Here is a 19,907-nt window from a genome sequence, read left to right as displayed (position 1 = left end):
GATGGAGCCCCACATGGGGCTCCATCCCAGGACCCTAGGATCATGACCTGAGCCGAAGGCAGACGCTTAATGACTGAGCCCCCCAGGCACCCCAGGACGCTGCATTTCTAACAAGCTCCCGGGTGATGGTGGTCCTGCTGTTTGGCTGAGCATACTTGGAGAAGTAAGGGTTTGTAGCAGCGGTTCTCAATCTTGGCTTCGCCTTGAACCTACCGGGGAAGAAGCTTCAAAGAAATACTGATGCTTTGGGATCCCATCCTCAGAGGTTCATATCTTATGGGTCTGGGCCGCAGCTTTGTCATCAGGATTTTTTTTTTTTTTTAAACTTTCCAAGTGTTTGCTAGTCTTCGGGGAAGATGGGCGGGAGATATATAGGAATTCTCCATACTACCTTTGAAACTTTTCTGTAAATCTAAGACTACTTCAAAATAAAAAGTTTATTTGAAAAAAATCTTCCCAAGTGATTTTGGGGCACCTGGGTGGCTCAGTCAGATAAGCGGCCGACTCTTGATTTCAGCTCAGGTCACGACCTCAGGGTTATGAGATCGAGCCCCAGGATGGGCTCCACACTCAGCAGGGAGTGTGCTTCTCTCCCCTCCCCCCTCCCCCCCTCTTCCCCTCCCCCCCCCCCCCCCAAAAAATCCTTAAAAAAAAAAAACTTCCCAAGTGATTTTAATGAGAATCACTCACTTGGGGGATGGTGCATGCTGGTGTACATCGAAAGACCTTGGTTAGGGCCTGAGCTATGTACAAGTCCATTCGGCAGGGAATAAACGGTAGACGCATGCCGAGAAATAATCTTATTCTTTAAACCCTTTTGGGTTACACCTTGGATTCAAAATACTTGTGTAAGTATCTTGCTTAACTGGATTTCCAAAGCCTTTCTTAACTCAAGTCAGCTGATTGATTGATGGTGGACCAGTTCCCAACCTGTATGACTTTTTCAAGATTGAAGACCAACAATAACGTTTTCCAGGCCAAAGAGCATGAGGAGGTCAGCTGCCTTTCTTGAGACCAGGCTAAATGACAGAATAAATTGCTTCTCAAATTTCCAAGGACTCAAAACAACCCATTTCTCAAAACAGAAATAAAAATAATAGGCAGTGCTTCGACCTACTGGAATTCAACAGGGAAGTGTAAATTAGAGTCCTTTCACAAGGCAGTCCATAAAGTACTTGAAAGAAAACATAAATGAGGAGTATAAACATGGATGCCTAGGCTGCAGGAACAGGGCTTGGAGTACACGGCAGGGCTCAGATCCCGGCTCCGAGCTCTCAGACTTTTGGCAAGCAATTTCGGAGTGGGGCTGCTGACTACTTTCTTCAAAGCGCCAGGAAAAGCTTTTCTTGGGCCATCCAGTCCCGTGCTATTAGGAATCCTCCTGTCCTAGATAGGGAAGACCAATTTTGCAAAATTCCTCTCTGGACCTTTTGAGAATGCGGAGTCTAAGCCTGGGATTCCAACCTCTTAAAAACTTAAAAAAAAGGTTATTTTGTCAACCATGTTGGCAGTTATCTTCAGGAAGCTCGGTAATAAGGAGGTGGAGTGAACAGAATTTATATATCGGGAAAAATCCAGAAGCTTCTGGGTGAGCTATGGAGGGAACACATTTCACACGACTCTCCCTAGATTTGCTCAGAGATTTACAAGTGTTGCCTGGGGACACAGTTCTATTACTTGCCCCTGGAGGTCGGGGGCATTGAAGCAGTCAGCAATTTCCCTTTGCAGTGGGTTTGGGGAGATGGATCATGTTGCAACACAAATAATTCTGCGTTCCCTCCGCCTCTTAGTCACTTCTGTTTTGCGGCAAGAGCATTTGGCATTTCAATTCCAACAAAATGTTTAAGGCTTAGCCAAAACCACCGAATTGTTCCTGGTTTGGGGTCCAGGTGGCACAGTCATGCTCCCAGCTGTCTTCCACGAAGACTGTTCCCCCTGCCCCTCGAGTCCCTGGGCCATGTTACCCTGCTGAGGCCAAATGAAGTTTTCTGCCTTTGCCTCCCGTAGCTCCCAAGTGAAAATTCCCTGAAGGGAAGCTTTGCCTAATATCCATACACCACAGCTAACGAGAGGGGAACACATGGATTTGAGTTGTTCACGACTGGTTTTTAATGGAACCGCACTCTGGAAAACATGTTGGCAATTTCTGACAAAGTTCAGCAGACACTCACCATATGACCCAGCAGCCACATTCCTGGGAATCTACCCTTGATAAAGGAGGACTTATGTTCACCCCAAACCCTTTACACTAATGTTTACAATAGCTTTCTTCATTAATAGTCCCCAAACTGGAAACAACCCATTATGTCATTCAGTGGGTGGGTGGTTAAGCAAACTGCTCCATCCATCCTGTGAAATGCCACTCAGCAAGAACACCGAACGACCCAGTGCGTGCAGCAACTCGGATCGGTCCGCAGGGCATCAGCAGTGGAAGAAGCCAATCTCAAGAGGTTACCTACTGTGTGACTCCATTTATGACATTCTCAAAAAACCCAAATGATAGAGCTGGAAGACAGATCAGAGGCTGCCAGAGCTTGGTGGAAAGGAGAGCATAAATGAGTGTTTCCCTATGCTGATTACGGCGCTGGTTACACAAATCTCTACCGTGTGTGAAAATTCATGGACCTGCCCGCCAAAGGGAAAAAAACGTTAGTGACTTTAAAACATAAAGTAAGCAGCCTTTGAATCAAGGCACTGCTCCTTTTTAGCTATGTGATTGAGGGTCAATTATTCAGCTTCCTTAAGGCTTGGTTTCCTTTCCTCATTTTATGGCTGGCGATGCTCCCAGTGCCCACCTCAGCGAGCTGATGGGGAGATTACACGAGGTCCGATGGGGGAAAGGGGCAGGCACAGAGTACGTGTTTAGCAAAGTTAATACCCTTTCTTTCCTTTCTTGGCGGTTGAGGCGGGGGGACTGGTCCTGTGCTGCAGTTCAGAGGTCTGTGTCTTCTGGCCCCTCATCTCCCTCAGTAACCAGAGGTGAGTCTAACAAGAGCAAGATGGTGCAACCTCAATCACAGTAAATAAAAACTGAAGAGAAAAACTTTTCCAGGGTAAAGCAAGGACAAGCTTTTTCGTCTTCTTTTTTAACATTTCTTGGAAGTGTTTTCAGATGAAAGGCCAATTTCCAAAGTAATCTGCTCAGGCTTTACATACATCTTTATAGATGGGTGAAGAAACAGACAACCCACTTCTTAAACCTTTGTGTTCTGTTATTGGGGTCTGGCCTTACCTAGAATAGATGGTACCTAATGGAACGGGGTGCGCCAACTGAGGGCAGGGAGGAGAATGCAGGCTTGCTAGTAATTACTGCTGGAGCTGCTCAGAGGGAGCCGAGGGCCTGGTCCTGCTTCTCTGAAATCCAGGAACCTGGCCATCTGGGGGCCTCCTGCTCTTGGTGGCTCTTTGACTTATGTAGTTCTGTGTTGAAATGCATACATATGAAAAACCTAGGGTGTTTAATTAAACTTGACTAAGGAAAGGAATCGCAAACACAGGGAAATCGTGTGTGTGTGTTTGCATGTACTCACAAGCACGCACACGCGTGCATGTATTTCTGTGTGTGTGCATAGCCGTCTGGGTATCTTAGGGGGATACCGGAGGACTAGGATGCCTGGGACCGCCACACCCTCCAGTTTGATGAATCCTGTGGATGGTTTTCTTCCCCGCCAAATGGGGAGATTTGGGGAGATGTCTATGCCCCCCTTTACATTTTTTAAGTCTAAATATTAAAAAAAATTCTTTTATAAAATTCAGTTAACATCCCCCTTTACATATTTTATTTTTAGGTAGGCTCCACACCCAGCATGGAGCCCAACATGGGGCTTGAACTCATGACCCTGAGATCAAGACCTGAGCTGAGATCAAGAGTTGGACACTTAACCGATGGAGCCACCCAGGCACCACCCCCCTTTACATGTTTTAAATCCAGGCTCTACTCAAATGCCTCTGCTCCCATCTGATGTAACTGTGCTTAGGAAATGTGGGGCAGATGAATGTGGGATGGACTTGAGTGGCAAGACTCAAAAGGGTGCTCTGAATAACCCCAAGAGTATATATTCCTGAGGTCTGTTACAGTTTCTTTATCACTGATCTCAAAGATCAAGGGCCCAATGTGTAAGGAAACAACTCAAAGCCTTCACGGTAATTAGGTTATTGTTAAAAACAACTTCACAGCTGCCCCCCAAAAGGGAGAGGTATCTAAGCCCTACTGATGTTGGGCCAAGTGACCTGCTCTGACCAGTGGGACATTACAAGATATGACGCAGAGTACTGAAATGTGCTCACGAGTGTACACTTCTACATTTCTGCCATCACAAGTACCTGCCCCTGCTAGCCCACTGATCCAAGGAGGAGGAGAGACAGGCGGGGCAGACCCACACTCAACCGATGGCTTGAGCCTCGATCCTGACTCCCAGCTGACCCACAGCAACACAAGTGAGAATAGATTTTTGAAGCCACTGAAGTTTGGACTGGTTTGTTACACAGCGTTATTGTGGCACAGCTAACTGCTACAGCCCTGTTTCAGCCTAAGTGTACCACAATCCGTTGGATGGGCAGAGAATCTTTATGTAAAACTTCATGTCTTTTTGGCAAGGCACCCCACTATACTGCTGGCAGTCAGGCCAGTGTGCCCCACTTTTCCCTTCTTCTAACGATGCAACGGTCTCACATCAACATCCATGGCTCTCCTTCTCTTCCTTGCCAATATTCTCTGCACCATCGAAGATGCCCGATGACACCCAGTCTTGCTGTGCGGGTGTAGTTACGAACCAAGCACACCACTGCAAAGTCTGTGTTTACTTTTTCATCCCACTCTTCTTTTTGAGGAATCTTTTTTTTTTTAAAGATTTTATTTATTTATTTGAGAGAGAGAATGAGAGACAGAGAGCACGAGAGGGAGGAGGGTCAGAGGGAGAAGCCGACTCCCCGCTGAGCAGGGAGCCCGATGTGGGACTCGATCCCGGGACTCCGGGATCATGACCTGAGCCGAAGGCAGTCGCTTAACCAACTGAGCCACCCAGGCGCCCCTTTTTGAGGCATCTTAACTTAGGATGAATTCAGGGCATTCACCCAGTCAAAATTACACCCTTCCTAACTCTCTGCAGAATGGAACCGTAAGCAGCAACAAAATATTTGCCATGGCAATATCCCGCAAATGTCATTATCTCTCTCCAGAAACAATTTTAGCCAAACCTAGATTTCAGGAAAGCAATACTTTTCTCAAACATGTGAGTGTTATAATTATTTAGGCAACAATGAACAACAACCAAAAAAAAAAGACTCCTAAAAATTTACATTATTACCTACAGTTCCAGGCCTTAAAATTATCCTTCCCACAGGCCAAACTGAACTCGGTTGTTGGTAAGACATGAAAATAACTAAGACATCTTTATTTCATAAAAATATCATTTCTACTCATGTGCCTGGCACATGATAGACATTCCACAAATACTTACTGAACTGAATGTACAGCTGTTCTTTTTCCAGGGAAAAGGAGCCTACTCTTGAACAGCAGAAATAAACTTAATTGTCTTCCTTCAGCGACTCTACCCCAGTATCCAACCATGGTTGTTTCCCATCTCAAAGATATGTTCAAAAACATTTAGAAGCAATCAGAGTTGTGTTAGTCATTAATACTGTTCACCAAATATTTCCAGCTTTCTATCTTCTGAGCACATGGAAGGACTGCACTTTCTGGCGCCTTGTGGTTCGATGGAGCAATGGGTCAAGGGGCTGTGACCAGAAGTGACATGTATCACTTCCAGGCCAGAACATTTAATTGCCAAGGCAAGACTCTTCAGGGCTCTCCTGCCCTCTGTCGCAGGGGTTCATGACATTCAAGATGTGGAGGCTCAGCCAGTTTCATCCTGAACTAACCAGGATGGTCCTTTGGTATGAGCAATAAATAAACCTGTTTCTGAGTTGCCATGATCTGGGGGGTGCTTATCATTGCAACAAATCCTGGCCTATGCTGACTGATAAAGTATCCAACCAGAGTACTTTGCCATAATCTACCACCAATCACCAGATGAAAACATGGACAGCACTTCGCAGGGATCTCAAAGGTGAAGGAAATCATCAAGATGTCTGTGTTTTATCCAGAGTTACCATGTGGCCCAATGCTGTTCTGCCTCTGTCTCTCTCTGCGACCACTAGGCTAGAATATGGGCGAAAGGGGCTTCCTTCTGTAACTGGCTCCTAGCAGTGAACACCTTACAGGAGGGCTTGTGGCTAAAAGGACACCGCAGGGTTCTTTGATAACGCCATGTGAACCCTCTCTAATCCCCAGAGGCAAACCGTACAGGGTCAATCTACTGCCTTATCAAAAATGCTTCTGAATGTAAACAATTGAAGTCAGACAAGCCATGGTGAGAGCAGATGTTGGAGATTACTTAATGCAGCGGTTTATAAGCTGGGTATCTCAAAATCCCAGAGGCCATCAGGTGCACTGGAGTGGCTGCCATTGGGGCAGAGGAACTCCGGCTGGGGCCGGAGCAGGGGCGCATGCCCAACGCCAAGGAGCATAAGCAACTTCTTAAAATGAAGGAGGAAAGAAAGAAAAAAAGAGACAAGTTCCTGTTCTTAAAAAGCTTTCCTTCTAGTGGAGGATGACAAAGCACTAAACTTAAACACAAATTAAAAACTTCAAGTACTGATACATACAACGCAGAGGATAAAATCATGTAATGATATAGATCAGGATTGGCAAACTATGATCCGTGGGCCAAATCCAGCCTACAGCCTATTTTACTATGGCCCATGAGCTAAGAATTCTTTTTTTGTAATTTTAAGTGGTTGAAACAAATGAAGAGGAGGATTACTTCACAACGCACGAAAATGATACGCAATTCAAATTTCAGTATCGATAAAGTTTTATTGGAACACAGCCACACCCTATATGATCTGCCCTGGCTACTTTGCCAACCTCAATAACTGTGGCTCTGGCGCCCCCTCCCTCCCTATCCCAGCTTCACTGGCCCCCTGGCTACGACCCAAACCCCCAAGCCACCTCCCTGCCCTCCCCATGGCCAGTGCACAATGGTTCCCTCGGCCCCCCCTCACTTCCTTCAGGGCTCTGCACAAGTGAAATCAAATCTGAGAAGTCTCCCCCACCCATCACTCTGTGTCTCCCCCTCCTGCCTGATTTTCTCCATGGCATGACCCCTGACAGGTGCTACTGCCTGCCTCTCCCCGCCATTGGAATGTAAGTTCCAGGAGAGTCGAAACACTGTCCTCCTTCCTGTTGCATTTCCAGCACTGACAGCAGTGCCCATTGTAGGCGCTCAACAACTGAGTGAATGAACTGTCGAACACAGTTAAGTTCTAACACGAGGCAAGGGAGATATTTTACCAACTGGGACCTTACGATTGGTCAAATCTTCCACGATGCAGGGAGGCCTCAGTGTGTCTTTGCTTTATAAGGTCCTAGTATCTTGCTAGAGATTGTAAGAATTTGTGCCAAGAGAGAAAAAACTGGACTTTGCATGGAAGCCACCTAAGAAGAAAAGTCTCCTCGCCTCTCATCTCAATGACATTCCCAATTATGTATAGTTTCCCATCCTCTCTGCTAATCTCGAGTGGTAGGAAAGAGTTAAATTTAGAAATGTGCTCAGAAACAAGGTTACTGTCATGTGTGTCCCTATTTCTCTAGGACCTCCAGCCAATTGTGGTAGTGATAAATGTGTCCAGGAGTTCCAGATCTTACGTCAGGCTCTACATGGAAGCGTTCATGTGCCCAAATACTCTATTTTCATCCCATAAACTATGTTTTATAAGCTGCTCCCAAAAGGGGTTCCATAATGGAACTCGTTCAACATTTAGCATTACTGGTATTTTTTTTCCTAGTGCTCGTAGGGGCCTACAATGAAGGTCTATCCACAAGTCCAAATCAGGATTTTTAAATGAAAAAATAAGTCATACAAGGCAGATGTAAGATACGGTGGGTTCTATTGTATCCCGAATACCAGTAACATGCTATGGTGATATAAAAGCTTCAACCACCAGTTAAAAGTGACTGACTAGGGTAGAACAGATCTGTGTATAGAAGCATGTAATTCAACAGTTAGCTACAGGGTCATAAATGAGGAAGTTAATAGAAAACAGTTCAAATGTCTTTTGTGCCAAGGACTGCGCCTGATCAAAAAGGGAACAAGAACTCATTGGGCCATGTGACTAGCAACAGCGTGAACGGACTTCCCCGGTGCATGACTTAGGAAGTAAAAAGAGGGAGGGGAAAGGAGGGTCTGCTTCCCGGAGTGAAATAAGCAAGGTGCCCTCAGTTCTTGTTATTCAATTCACTCTAGAGTCTATTTCAGGAGAAGGCACGTGACATCAAGTTTATGAAGTCTTGTCGGCCATGGGACTTCTCATGAAAGTTAAGACGTTCCAGTGGGGCTTGGTATCACATACAGTTTGAATGGCTCCAACACCCAGCAACACTCATCCACCAGTGAAGAAAAGGGGGGCTAGAAGGTAGTGTGGAGGAGAAGGAAACCAATTTTGCCAGAAAAGAGTTGGGGAAGCCTACCATAACCTGCTGCAGTGATTCCTTCATCACTCTAGTGGTATGTTTGCATCAGTGACTTTGAAAAGATTTATGGAGGCTGGCTTCGTAGGAGTGCTCAAGGAGATGCCAGGATTCCCGGTGACAAGAACTGCTTATCAAATAAACCAGATAGTGCTGGCCAGCCAGTCAGTGTGAACAACTGGACAGTGAAATTATAGGTAATGATGACCGAATGCCCAGAATGTGAACACTATGGTACTCAGGGCTGTCACATACAGATGTGAGTCTATGTAAAGCTTCCTAGAGTTGGGCAGTGCACATCCTGTGCAACTATATAGGACTATCCCAACCGTAGAAAAAAATCTGGAGAAAACAGACACCAATAAATCCCATATCTAGATGGTTAATCTGATTATATCAGTGAGCCAAGATCAGGCACTGGGTTAACCCTGTTTCTAGAAGAAAATGTGTTCTGCTTAGATTGAGAAACTTAGCAGCTAAACAGTATATACAGATTTGAGTTGAGATTTTCAAACAGAATTATCTCAGTTCACAAAGTCCATGCACTGCTGACCCCAAACAGCTCTCCTAAGTACAAGTGGCAAGCCTAATGAAATTAGGATGCCTCACACTCCAGTGGCATTAAGTGCAATCGTCTGGGGTATCCGTAGCTGGATGCATGGTTGTTGCAGAAAAAAATATTCACAGACTCGTATAATTAGGGTAGAGGCAACGTTAGTCTAACCTGAAGACAGGGACAATGTTCAAGGACAGAAAGTGAGAGGACTGTAAGGGAAGGGCAACCTAGGGAACAGAATCGGCATTGCCATCCATTTAGGAACAGAGGGGGCTAGAAGACAGGAGGGTGGAGAAAAGAACACATTCATGGACCTACTACTAAGGAAGACCCTGAAAATGTCTAATAATAAATAGAACATTTTTATCCCCCAAAGCAAAAAAATAAATTCATATCCCAGTGTTCATTACCATCTCGAATACACTTCCGTACTAAATTTTCATTTACACAAGAACATTAAGAAGCATATTTCTTCTTAGATTTTCTCTTAAGAAAAAGGGGGTAAAGGAAAAGTCTAATAACCAATATGGTGCAGCTCCTTATCCCTCACACTACCCAGTCACATCTATGCTAAAACTTCTGCTTACTCTAGGCACCCCCGCCCTTCATATCGGAAACATTTAATTTAGCTAGGGGTTGGGTAGACAGAAGCGCAATATATGTGGCTTCACTTTTTAAAGGAAACTCAGACATATATGAAAAAATTGCTAATAGTGTATTACTAAGCATATAATGCTGCATCTTCCATGTGTAAGGACATGTCTTCTGTCACATGCAAATTCAAACACTTTCTTCCACCGTCCCACGAAATAAGTTCATGTGTGATCAGTACATCTGAAACACTTAAAACCTCACCATGCCTAGGACACCTAAAGAATTCTTGGTGTCTGAGCTCTTTAAAAGAACCTCAAGCATATTACTTCTTTCCAACAATTCAAAATCTCCTCTTGTGCTGTCCAATGCAGTAACGTTCAAAGTCAAATGGAAACATTTTTTTAAATCCATGCACAACACTGGAGAGGAAAAAAAAAAAAAAGCTTCCATGAACCCAGCACATCTAAAGGATTCCTGAGTTTCATGGACTTCAAAAAAGCTGAACAGCCTGAGAAGTCTTATTTGCTTCGAACAAGTCCAATTTTTTCCCCTGTCACCTAGGCTCAACAGTGGATTCCTCTCTGCCTACCATCTGGCATCGAGATGCAGCCCGCATGCCAGTGGCAATGAGGGGGAGCCGAACAGCAGCTGTGGGTTCTCCGGAGTGCATTTGGAATTTGGGAAGCTAGATTTTCTTTTCTTTTTTTTTTTTTTAGAAAGACTTGAGTAGACTGCCAGACAAGGTGGCTGTCCCCCAGCACAGTGTTCAACCTTTACAGACAAACTGTGTGTGTTTAGGCAGTGTATGTACATCTGTACTCCACATGGAATGAAAGGAAGACTTGTTCACCCCAAGGACCAATCTTCTCCTGTTGGGGGCGATATCACCCCTGTTGAAAATGCATGTCCTAACAACAGCTACAAAACCTCAAGTTCACATCTGACTGTCTGGTCGCAGCCAGAAATTCCTTAATCAGTAACAATTCAGCACCGCTTCCATCAAAACAATTAAATCCAAATCATTTTCAAAATAAAGAGCTGAAGAAAACAGTATAATCTACAAAATACATGAAACTGGGCGAAATATTGCTCGCCAAGTAACATCCCAGTTAATTCTTTTGCATTACTCTCAACTCATCCGGCTCCGAGGCTTGCCCATAGAACCAAGGATTCAATTACTGTTGAATTTTACACATTTCAAAAAGCCAAAAACCAAACCACTTCCAAGAAGACATTTTTCTAGATGGTAGCCATGGGTATTTTAGAAAACCAGAGAGAAACCATCTGGAGAAAGTATTGCAGTTTGCGATTTACAAAAGAAATTAAACTAACTAAACTAACGTTTGCTGCTTACAAACAATGTGAATAAATGGCCCACACAGTTATCCGTGTCCCAAAAACAAATCAGTGTTTCATTAGAAAATCACTGGGCCATCTGCATATACAATTAAGGAGAAACTTAGCCATCTGAAAAGTGCCCAGAAGGCTCATTCAGGTTCTATTACATCTCCAAAAAAACAAAAAACAAAAAATAAAAAAAAAAAAAACCAGCATTTTCAAACACGCATGGCAAGAATCTTAGTAAGCCTAAGAACCAGAATACTCATTAACCAATGCGAGATATAGCCTGTCCACTACTAGGAGTGTTTTATATTGTCTGGAAAATGGGGGGCAAAGAAAGTCCTTTGTATAAGCCAATAAGAAAACTCTGCAGCACATTAAAAATTAAGCCACCTACCTTCACTGGTCCATGTTCATAACTGGAGCCCTGCACCAACTGCAGATAAGACATCATGAAAACATTCAGCATGGCCCATTGTCTGTACATTTTGAGTATTTTAATATCCACTGGTTTACCAAGCAGTTGACATCAGGCAGCGAGAGCAAACTGTTTCAAAAGGCATTCTCCAGAAGGAAAGTTTGAAACCCCAAGACTTCACATGGAAAAAAACAAATAATCAGTTGTGATCAAAATCCAATGAAATGACTTCAATTAGTCAAGGAACGTTTTTGCTCAATCTTATGCGGGGAGAGAGATGAAAAAAAAATTTAAATGCTCTCATGCTCCAAAAACAATCAGGAGGTGGACATGACTTGCACTTGACATGGAAAAGCACTTGAAATTCACCTCACGACCAGCAAATTAAAAAAAAAAAAAAATCCCTCCACCCTATGCCCCAGGTTCTAGCTTCTTTGTGAGGAGGTGGTGTGGTCACCAATGTCAGCAGCCACAGAAGGCTGGAACCCAATTCTGGATTCAAACTTTTTTCGCAACCCTCATGAAGGTTGAGGAAGCATGTGTCTTAAATCTGACAGAGATTTTGGCAGAAAACGCAGGGAAGTCTTGGCTGTAATCCTGTCGCGTCCCTACCAATAGCAGGGCCGGTTTAAAAACTGACTCAAACCCTCAGGACTGCTGTTATTTTAACACAGATAACCTGTAATGTGAAACCCCAGCACACAGGCATGAATGTTGCATGGAAATTGCATTGCCCAGGAAGGGACCTCAGATGCTCACACATCGACTGCCAGGGACACGCAGAAAGCAATCAGATATGCTTACAAAACTCATCCGTGTGCAAAAATCACAAAACATTCATATACACATGAAAAGGGAAACATACACAGAATGATTTGTTTAAACAGAAACTTAGTAACTTAGATCAAAATGAAGAACACTGATTTTTAAAGCAACAATTAGGTTTATTTGCATGGACCAGGAAATATCTCGTGTGCATTGCTATAAAAACCATGTTATCACTTTAGAAGCATCAGCTCAGTCAGCTTTGGAAACTCAATGTGCTGAATGGACGGATGCCACCACGGGCAAAATTCTAGAAAGCACGGAGACCTGGTCTGGTGCTCTTCACTAGTTTCCAATCTTTGATTTCCAGGTTTGGGCTCTTTCAAACCCATTTTTCGCATTTCTGAAATCAAGAATGGCCTGAGAAATCTCTTCATTGGTGTTCATCACAAACGGACCTAGGGCAGAAAGAGACATTCTGAAAGTTCTGGGTGATGATATTTTCTTCTATTACTAGAAACGATATATATTTCTGGAGTTCTTAATCGGAAACCAATCCAGGCATATCTGAGCAGTAAAAGGTGATTTTCACAGCGTCCAATCCCTAAGGACTGTAATACAAGTTTCTTGACTAGTATTGTGTAGGATTATAAAGACCAAACTTCAGATAAACAACTGCATCCCACTCAAGCCTCTGTTGCAAGTTGTCATCGGCAATGATAATCTCTTCATTCAAAACATTCTTGGGCTTGGTCCCATTACAACAATTTTTATAGTTGTGAGTTTTTTCTTCCTTTTTTTTTTTTTTTACTGAGGGGTAACTGACATACAACATTATGTTGTAGTTTCAGGTGGACAACATAATGATTCAGTATTTGTATATATTGTGAAATGATCAGCACAGTAAATCTGGTTAACATCTGTCACCACACACAGAATTATTTTTTCTCATGGTAGGAACTTTTAAGATTTCCTGTGGTTGTTAGTTTGACAGCATCAGCTGAGGTCAAGAACTGAACCGATCTGATGCAAAGAATTGGCAAATGTCATAGTTTTGGTGTCTATGCAGTATACAAGGCTGTGCACTTATATGAGGGGTTTGAGTCACTTGAAAATTAGCAGCAACTCATTGGCAATAAACAGGAGATTACAAACATTTTGAGTCAAGAAACCATCACATTTTGGATTCTCTACCGGTTGGCAAACTTTTTCTGTAAAGGGCCAGATGGTATGTATTTTAGATTTTGTGGGTCAAACAGTGTCTGTCTCCACTACTCAATTCTTCTGTTGACATAAGAGTAGACACAGACAATATGAAAGTGAATAGGGATGGCTGTGTTCCAATAAAACTTTATTTATAAAAACGTGCAGTGGGCAGATTTGGCCCACGGGTCACAGCCTTGTTGGCGCCTTTGTCTAATTCCTACGTTTGAACTCGGGTTTTGCTCAAAGTGGACGAATTGAGGATGAGGGCACAGTGCTAGAAGGAGAGACTGAAGGGGGGGGTAAGAATGACCAGGCAGGAAGAGGCCAGACCCCTGTGGGCTTTGGATATGGTCGTGGGAAGAAGTTCGGGCATAATTCTGTAGGCGATCAAGAGACACTGAAGGGTTCAGCAGACAGTAATGTGATCTGATTTGCAGTTTTTAAAGACTTTGGCACCAGGAGAGAGAAGGTATCTGGCCTGTGAGGCTGAGCTGATGGTAGAATTGTTAAGGGCAGCTGAGATACCAGACACAGGAGGCTGTGGGTAGAACAAGGAGTCCAGCTCTGGATATTCTGACACGAAGGAAGCAGAGACAAGAGAACAGCTTCCTGGCAGAGGGGCTTGGTGTGTTGCTGGAAACATGGGTCTGGGGCTCATGAGAGAAATTTCATCTGGAGATAGAGACCTGGACTATATCAGGTAGGAAAGAATGACAGAGCTCTCATATGCAAAATCAATCCAAGAGGGCACCTTGGAGAAGTCAACTTTTAAAGGACACACAGAAGAAAGGGAAATGGAACTCAAAATGAGAGCAGATCCTGGGCCAAGGACTAATTTCTTGCACGTCATAATATCGCTACAGTTTGGACTTGTGGAGCACCTCTCCCATCCCCTGATTATTTTTCTGAGAAAATGGTATACTTCTGGGCTTCCATTTTGACACTTTTCTACAGTATGATGCTCTGCTTCTCAATTTATAATGTGCATGTGAATCACCTGGGAATCTTACTAAAATGCATATTCTGTTTCAGAAGGTCTAGAGTGGAGTCTGAAACCCTGCATTTCTCACTATTCTCCAGTGATGCAGATATTGCTGGTCCGTGGACCACACTCTGAGAAACAAGGGAAGCACTGGAAGCTTGGAGCCTTCCAAAGCCAAGCTGAGGAAGCTTGTCTCTTCGAATCCTTAAGAGGAAGAAGAAAACTAAAACCAGAAAGCATGTTTTTGTTTTTCTTTTCTTCTTTTTTTGGATACTGTATCACTAAATTTATTGTTTTTTGAAATCGAGGTATAATTGACACACATTGTATTAGTCTCAAGATGTACAACATAATGATTTGATATTTGTACATACCGTGAAATGATCACCACAGTAAGTCTAGTTAATATTCATCACCACACAAAGTTACAGATTTTTTTTCTTGTGATGAGAACTTTTTTTTTGGGGGGGGGAGAATGGAGGAGGGCAGGGGCAGAGGGGGAGAGAGAATCTTAAGCAGGTTTCACATCCAGTGCAGAGCCCAACACAGGGCTCGATCTCATGACCCTGAGATCATGACCTGAGCCAAAACCGAGAGTCAGACGCTTAACTGACTGAGCCACCCAGGCGCCCCAGTCTGGTGATGAGAACTTTTAAGATTTATTCCCTTAGCAACTTTCAAATATGCACTACAGTATTATTAACTGTACTCGCCATGCTGCACATTACATCCCCCAGAAAGCATATGTTTTTTAATTGATCAACTGTGTTACAAACAAGACAATTATTTGGTAGTCATCAATAATCTCGTAAATACTCTTTCAAACTACAGCTTTCATCTTTTCTCTAGTTAAACCTTTACACTCCCTCCTGAGTAATAAAAATGGTGTGAGTTCAAGCTCTCATTATGTAGAACCCTGGTATAGTGGAGAGCACAAAGCATGGGGTCAGAAGACTAGGGTTCGAATCCCTGCTCCACTACTAATCATCACTTCCCAACAGAGAAGCCAGAGGGCAGAACGAGGGTCAACCCAACACGGTGAGAAGCAGAAGGGCAGGGTGGTTGGAAATCAGACAGTCTGACTGTGAATCCAGCTATGTGGCGGTAGACAAGCCAATGAACCTCTGTACCTCCACTTCCTCATCTGTAAAATGGGGATGAGGGTACCAACCTCAAAAGGTTATCCTGAAGATGAAATGAATTAATAGATGGAAAGCACTTTGACCCATCGTAGTAAATCATAAATACTACCCACGTATCTGTTATGTAAATAAATAAAATATGATTTCATTTTCCTCATTTATCAAAAGGGACATGACTACATCGAAGCTAAAGACGTCTCCTATTCCAACATTCTGTGACATTCCATGCTTAATCTGTAGACACATCATTAAGGACACTCCCTGATAAGAAAAACAAGGTCCTTGGCTAGTTCATTAAATTGGTACTGGTTCCCAAACAGCCAAGAGATGGCTGTGGCTGTCTTTAAACACACACAGGTAAAAGAAAAACTTTCTGGGGTTTAAAAAATAAAAACAAACAAACAAACAAAAAACCCCACAATAAACAAACCAAACAAAATGCTCTGCCTCTCATTAACAGATGTCAAGGCACTTATCCATCTTGTCTGGTTAATCTGAGTTTGGTCTCCTACTCCTGCTCCTCCCTCCTTAATCTGAGTTTGAATGTGCAGGCTTACAATGCAGCGTTCCCAAGATCCAAGCCTCTGAGAGAGGATTCCCCTACCACGAAGGGAGGCGGGTCCCCAAGCTGACCCACCCCTTCGGTCTGTCACTTAATTTGTTCGGACTTTCATTTCTCATCATTGGTGCAGAGGCGATTATTAAACTCAAAAGACTTACACCCCACATGTCCTTTTCCCACCTAAATTCTAGCCGCTATGAATAAATATTATGACCCTTCTCAATCTGTCTTCAGGCTTCTTCCAGAAGAACAAATGATTTCAGTGCTCTTCAATCAAGATAAAAGGAAACTAGAACCATGCACCTTTGGAGTGGAAACTGAAGCATGCAAAATGGAGGCCAACCACTGTTGGCTAGGTCAAGTATAATTTAATGTTTTCCCCTCAAGTTATTAATAGAACAAAAACAGTGTTTTTTAAATAATCAGTTGTTCTTGAAATGTATGATCAGCTGGGCTTTTTTCCTGAAATCATTGTGTATACCTGGGAATTCACGCAAGGCAAGGTAATACGATAGGATTTTAAGGCACACTAAATTTCATAATTAGATACGTAGACACGTTTTATAGGCAGTTATCTACATAAGTTGGCAAAAAAATTTTTTAATAAAAATGAATATTAAGTTGGATTCTAGGTGCTTTTAGATGTTCCTCATTTAATAAAACAATATTATGAGGAAGTCAAGACAAAGTGAAGTGACTAGTTACTTATTCCAGGAGTTTCTGCCTCCAACTAAAGTCTTATTCCTACTATACCACAGTTCCCTCTATTCATTTTTGTTTTTTAAACAAAGGAGGAGTGACTCAAATATTTTAGAAATTGCCAAAGAGATATTCTTAAGAGGTAACTATTTTTCACTAAAAATACAATGGACTACAAACAGTATTGAAATCACTGTTGTTTTTAGTAAAGATAAAAATGATATTCCAGCAGCAGGCCACAAAACCTTTCTGTAAGTTCAAGTTCCCTATGACAGAATGCAAAACACTACTTCTGTTTCCCTACAGTTCTAAGCTCAATGTCCTACACGTGATAGGTATTCAAGAACTGTTCCTTTAAAAGAAGGAGAGAATGAATATGGAAATAAGTGCCATGTATATATCTTCCTCCGATGATGGAACAATGAAACAAAATCCTCGAATTTGTAGGTAAGAAGGACAAAAATCTAGCTATTTCTTCCCCATAATACTATACATGTATACTTTCAAAGAAAAAGAAATCAACCAGGAAAATTGCCATCGTTTGGGGCTTACCATGTTGGACAACTGGTTCTCTTAATGGCTCCCCAGCAATTAGGACGAAGTGGCTTCTCTCAGGATCCTAAAGTTAAGGAAGAAAACATCAAACAATAAACATGCTTTTTTTCTTTAAGATTTAATTTATTTGAGAGAGCATAAGCAAGGGGATGGGCAGAGGGAGAGGGAGAAGCAGGCTCCCCGCTGAGCAGGGAGCCCAACATGGGGCTCGATCCCAGGACCCCGGGATCATGACCTGAGCCAAAGGCAGACGCTTAACTGACTGAGCCACCCAGGCAGCACCCTAAACATGCTTATTTCTGAATGTCAAATTAGGAATAATTTGAAGCTGACATGCTGGACAGATGGATGATGTTCCTAATTCTGAATATAAATTCCAGAAATATTTTCTGTCTTAACACTCAATATGGAAACATTTATTCCTTAAGATGACTGGTCTTCTCAATCAGCACTCAAGAGTACGTCCAGACCACCAAAAGATTAACCTTCTCAGATAAAGGAGGAGAATGCAAATTAAAAGATTTTCTTTAACCGGAAACACACTTAAGACAAACCATGGGATTTGCTTATCGTATTACAGGGTTTATAATCTCCCATTAGCAATTTTTAAAAGGGAACATTATCTATGCAAATCCAAAAGTAAGGTTTGATTACTTTTGACATTTTTTGCTCTTAATGTAAAATATGACCCAGAAACGTTGCACTAAATGGAACCTTCTAAAAACATCCAGGTGACATCTGCTCAGGTAAATTTCTCTCCAAACGGGTCTTATTATATTAAAGTCTCTAAAAGTTTGTCTTTAGAATTAAGATTTGATTTTTTCCCCAAAACTGGAAGTATGAATTACAATGTCCAGTGCCAGTGTGGATGCAGGAAAAAAGACACGTTTATAGATCATCTGGGAGATTTTAAGCTGCTACAGGAATCCTTCCAGAGAACACTGACAGTATGACTCCGAACCCCCACTATCGCTGATGTCCTGTGACCTGGCAATGCCAGAGAAAGCAGAAGAACCCCCACCACACCTGTGAGAAACAGCAACTGTTGTAAGCCACTAGAGTTTAGGGTGATTTGTTAATCACTAACAGAGAACTGAACGTTATGTAATTCTTTGTAGGCATCTCTTAGGTCTATCTAATTTAGAATAAAATAATAAATAAAGCAATAATGATGAGGAACTTTAGAACAAAGCCTTCAAAAATTGTTTAAAACTTCACCCTATTCTAATAATATAGCATATTTCTTTTTTAAATCTTTTTCCTCTTTAAAAAAGATTTACTTATTGTTATTAGAGAGAGAGAGGCAGCGTACGCAGGAGGAGGGACAGAGGGAGGAGAGAGAGAATCTCAAGCAGACTCCCTGCTGAGTGCAGAGCCCTTCCACAACTCTGAGATCATTACCTGAGCCGAAATTGAGAGGTGGACACTCAACCCATTGAGCCACCCAGGCGCCCCTAATATAGCATTACTTCTAAATATGTGGTAAGATAATTATTCTACATCATATTATCTTTATATACTTCTAATACAAAGCTTATTAAGTAGAAATCATTATAATGTTACTAGTACCAGAAGACTTATCTGGATTCAACAAAAATAAATAATGAATTTTTTAAACTTCCATGTAGTTAAAAAAAAATCGTATTGTACAGGACTGAAATTGATTTCTCCTTCTGCCTCCAACTTTAAAATATTAGAAGGCACGCTGGGGTAGAACGGTTTCTGCAAAAGTCGTCACTTACTCCCTACAGTTCCGGGGCTGGTGTCATTTAGCACAGCCACCCAGCGGGTGCACTACTCATTTCTTCGTGTTTAAAAAACATCTCTGTTTAACCATTTCCAGGCTCTACTTATTTATACATCATCACCTCACCTATCCACAACCCAATCTGCTGTCACAGTATGCTAGCATGAACTCACCTGAAAATCAAAAAGCCTAAAAAGGCTTCTGGTAGTTCACATTTTAAAAACAGATGTCATAAACTCTGTATACTAAAGATTCGTACTTTAAGTGCAGACACTCAGTCCCTACTTATTCTTGCTTTAGATATCATGCCAACAATTAGGCTTTGTGGTTTGAGATCTATGAGGGATTCAGAGCCGGAAGACAGAAAAGTAACTACTACAGAGCAATACAAGAAAATAGCTTAAGATCAATGATGGAAATGAAAAAAAAAAAAAAAGACTATGTAAAACAGGAACAGAAGCTTAAAAATTAGTCTACGACCACTTAGTTAAGCCAACAGGCTCTACAGACATCATCATACATTATAGCTCAGGACAATAATTAATACACATGCTGATGATCCAAGGTTATGAACAAGTTAAATTGTGTATAACATACACTAAGCCCACAGGAAAGGGTGGGGTTTCTATGGGAAATGATGTCTTTTTTTCCCAACATCACGTTTAAATGACTAAAAATTCAACTTAAAAAACGCAGTTATCAGGAAAGCTTTATTCCCGAATGACTATGGAGTGGTGAAATTTAAGTGTGAATCAAAAGACATTTGAAAGAAAAGTATTTTAGAAAAATAGTTCTGATCATCAGTACTAT

At 42.3% G+C, this 19,907-nt stretch overlaps 2 protein-coding genes across 4 annotated transcripts in view; both read right to left on the bottom strand.

Moving 5' to 3' along the window:
- The window catches only part of VEGFD (vascular endothelial growth factor D), a 40,233-nt gene extending 27,993 nt beyond the window's left edge, over positions 1–12,240 (bottom strand). The window contains exon 1 of the mRNA XM_073902055.1: positions 11,419–12,240. Coding sequence (XP_073758156.1) covers positions 11,419–11,508 — 90 coding nt within the window. The 5' untranslated portion in view covers positions 11,509–12,240. The remainder of the gene's footprint in view (positions 1–11,418) is intronic.
- Positions 12,241–12,362: 122 nt separating this feature from the next.
- PIR (pirin) overlaps positions 12,363–19,907 on the bottom strand; it is a 103,180-nt gene continuing 95,635 nt past the window's right edge. For all 3 annotated transcript variants that reach the window (XM_025857648.2, XM_025857650.2, XM_025857649.2), the window contains exons 9-10: positions 17,348–17,414; positions 12,363–12,662 (exon numbers count right to left, since the gene is read on the bottom strand). In XM_025857648.2, coding sequence (XP_025713433.1) covers positions 12,550–12,662; positions 17,348–17,414 — 180 coding nt within the window. In that variant the 3' untranslated portion in view covers positions 12,363–12,549. The remainder of the gene's footprint in view (positions 12,663–17,347; positions 17,415–19,907) is intronic.

This window comes from Callorhinus ursinus, unplaced genomic scaffold, assembly GCF_003265705.2.
Source record: "Callorhinus ursinus isolate GAN/ISIS: 27379988/994484 unplaced genomic scaffold, GSC_fseal_2.0 scaffold16, whole genome shotgun sequence".
Lineage (NCBI taxonomy): Eukaryota > Metazoa > Chordata > Mammalia > Carnivora > Otariidae > Callorhinus > Callorhinus ursinus.
This window is presented reverse-complemented; position numbering and strand designations above follow the sequence as displayed.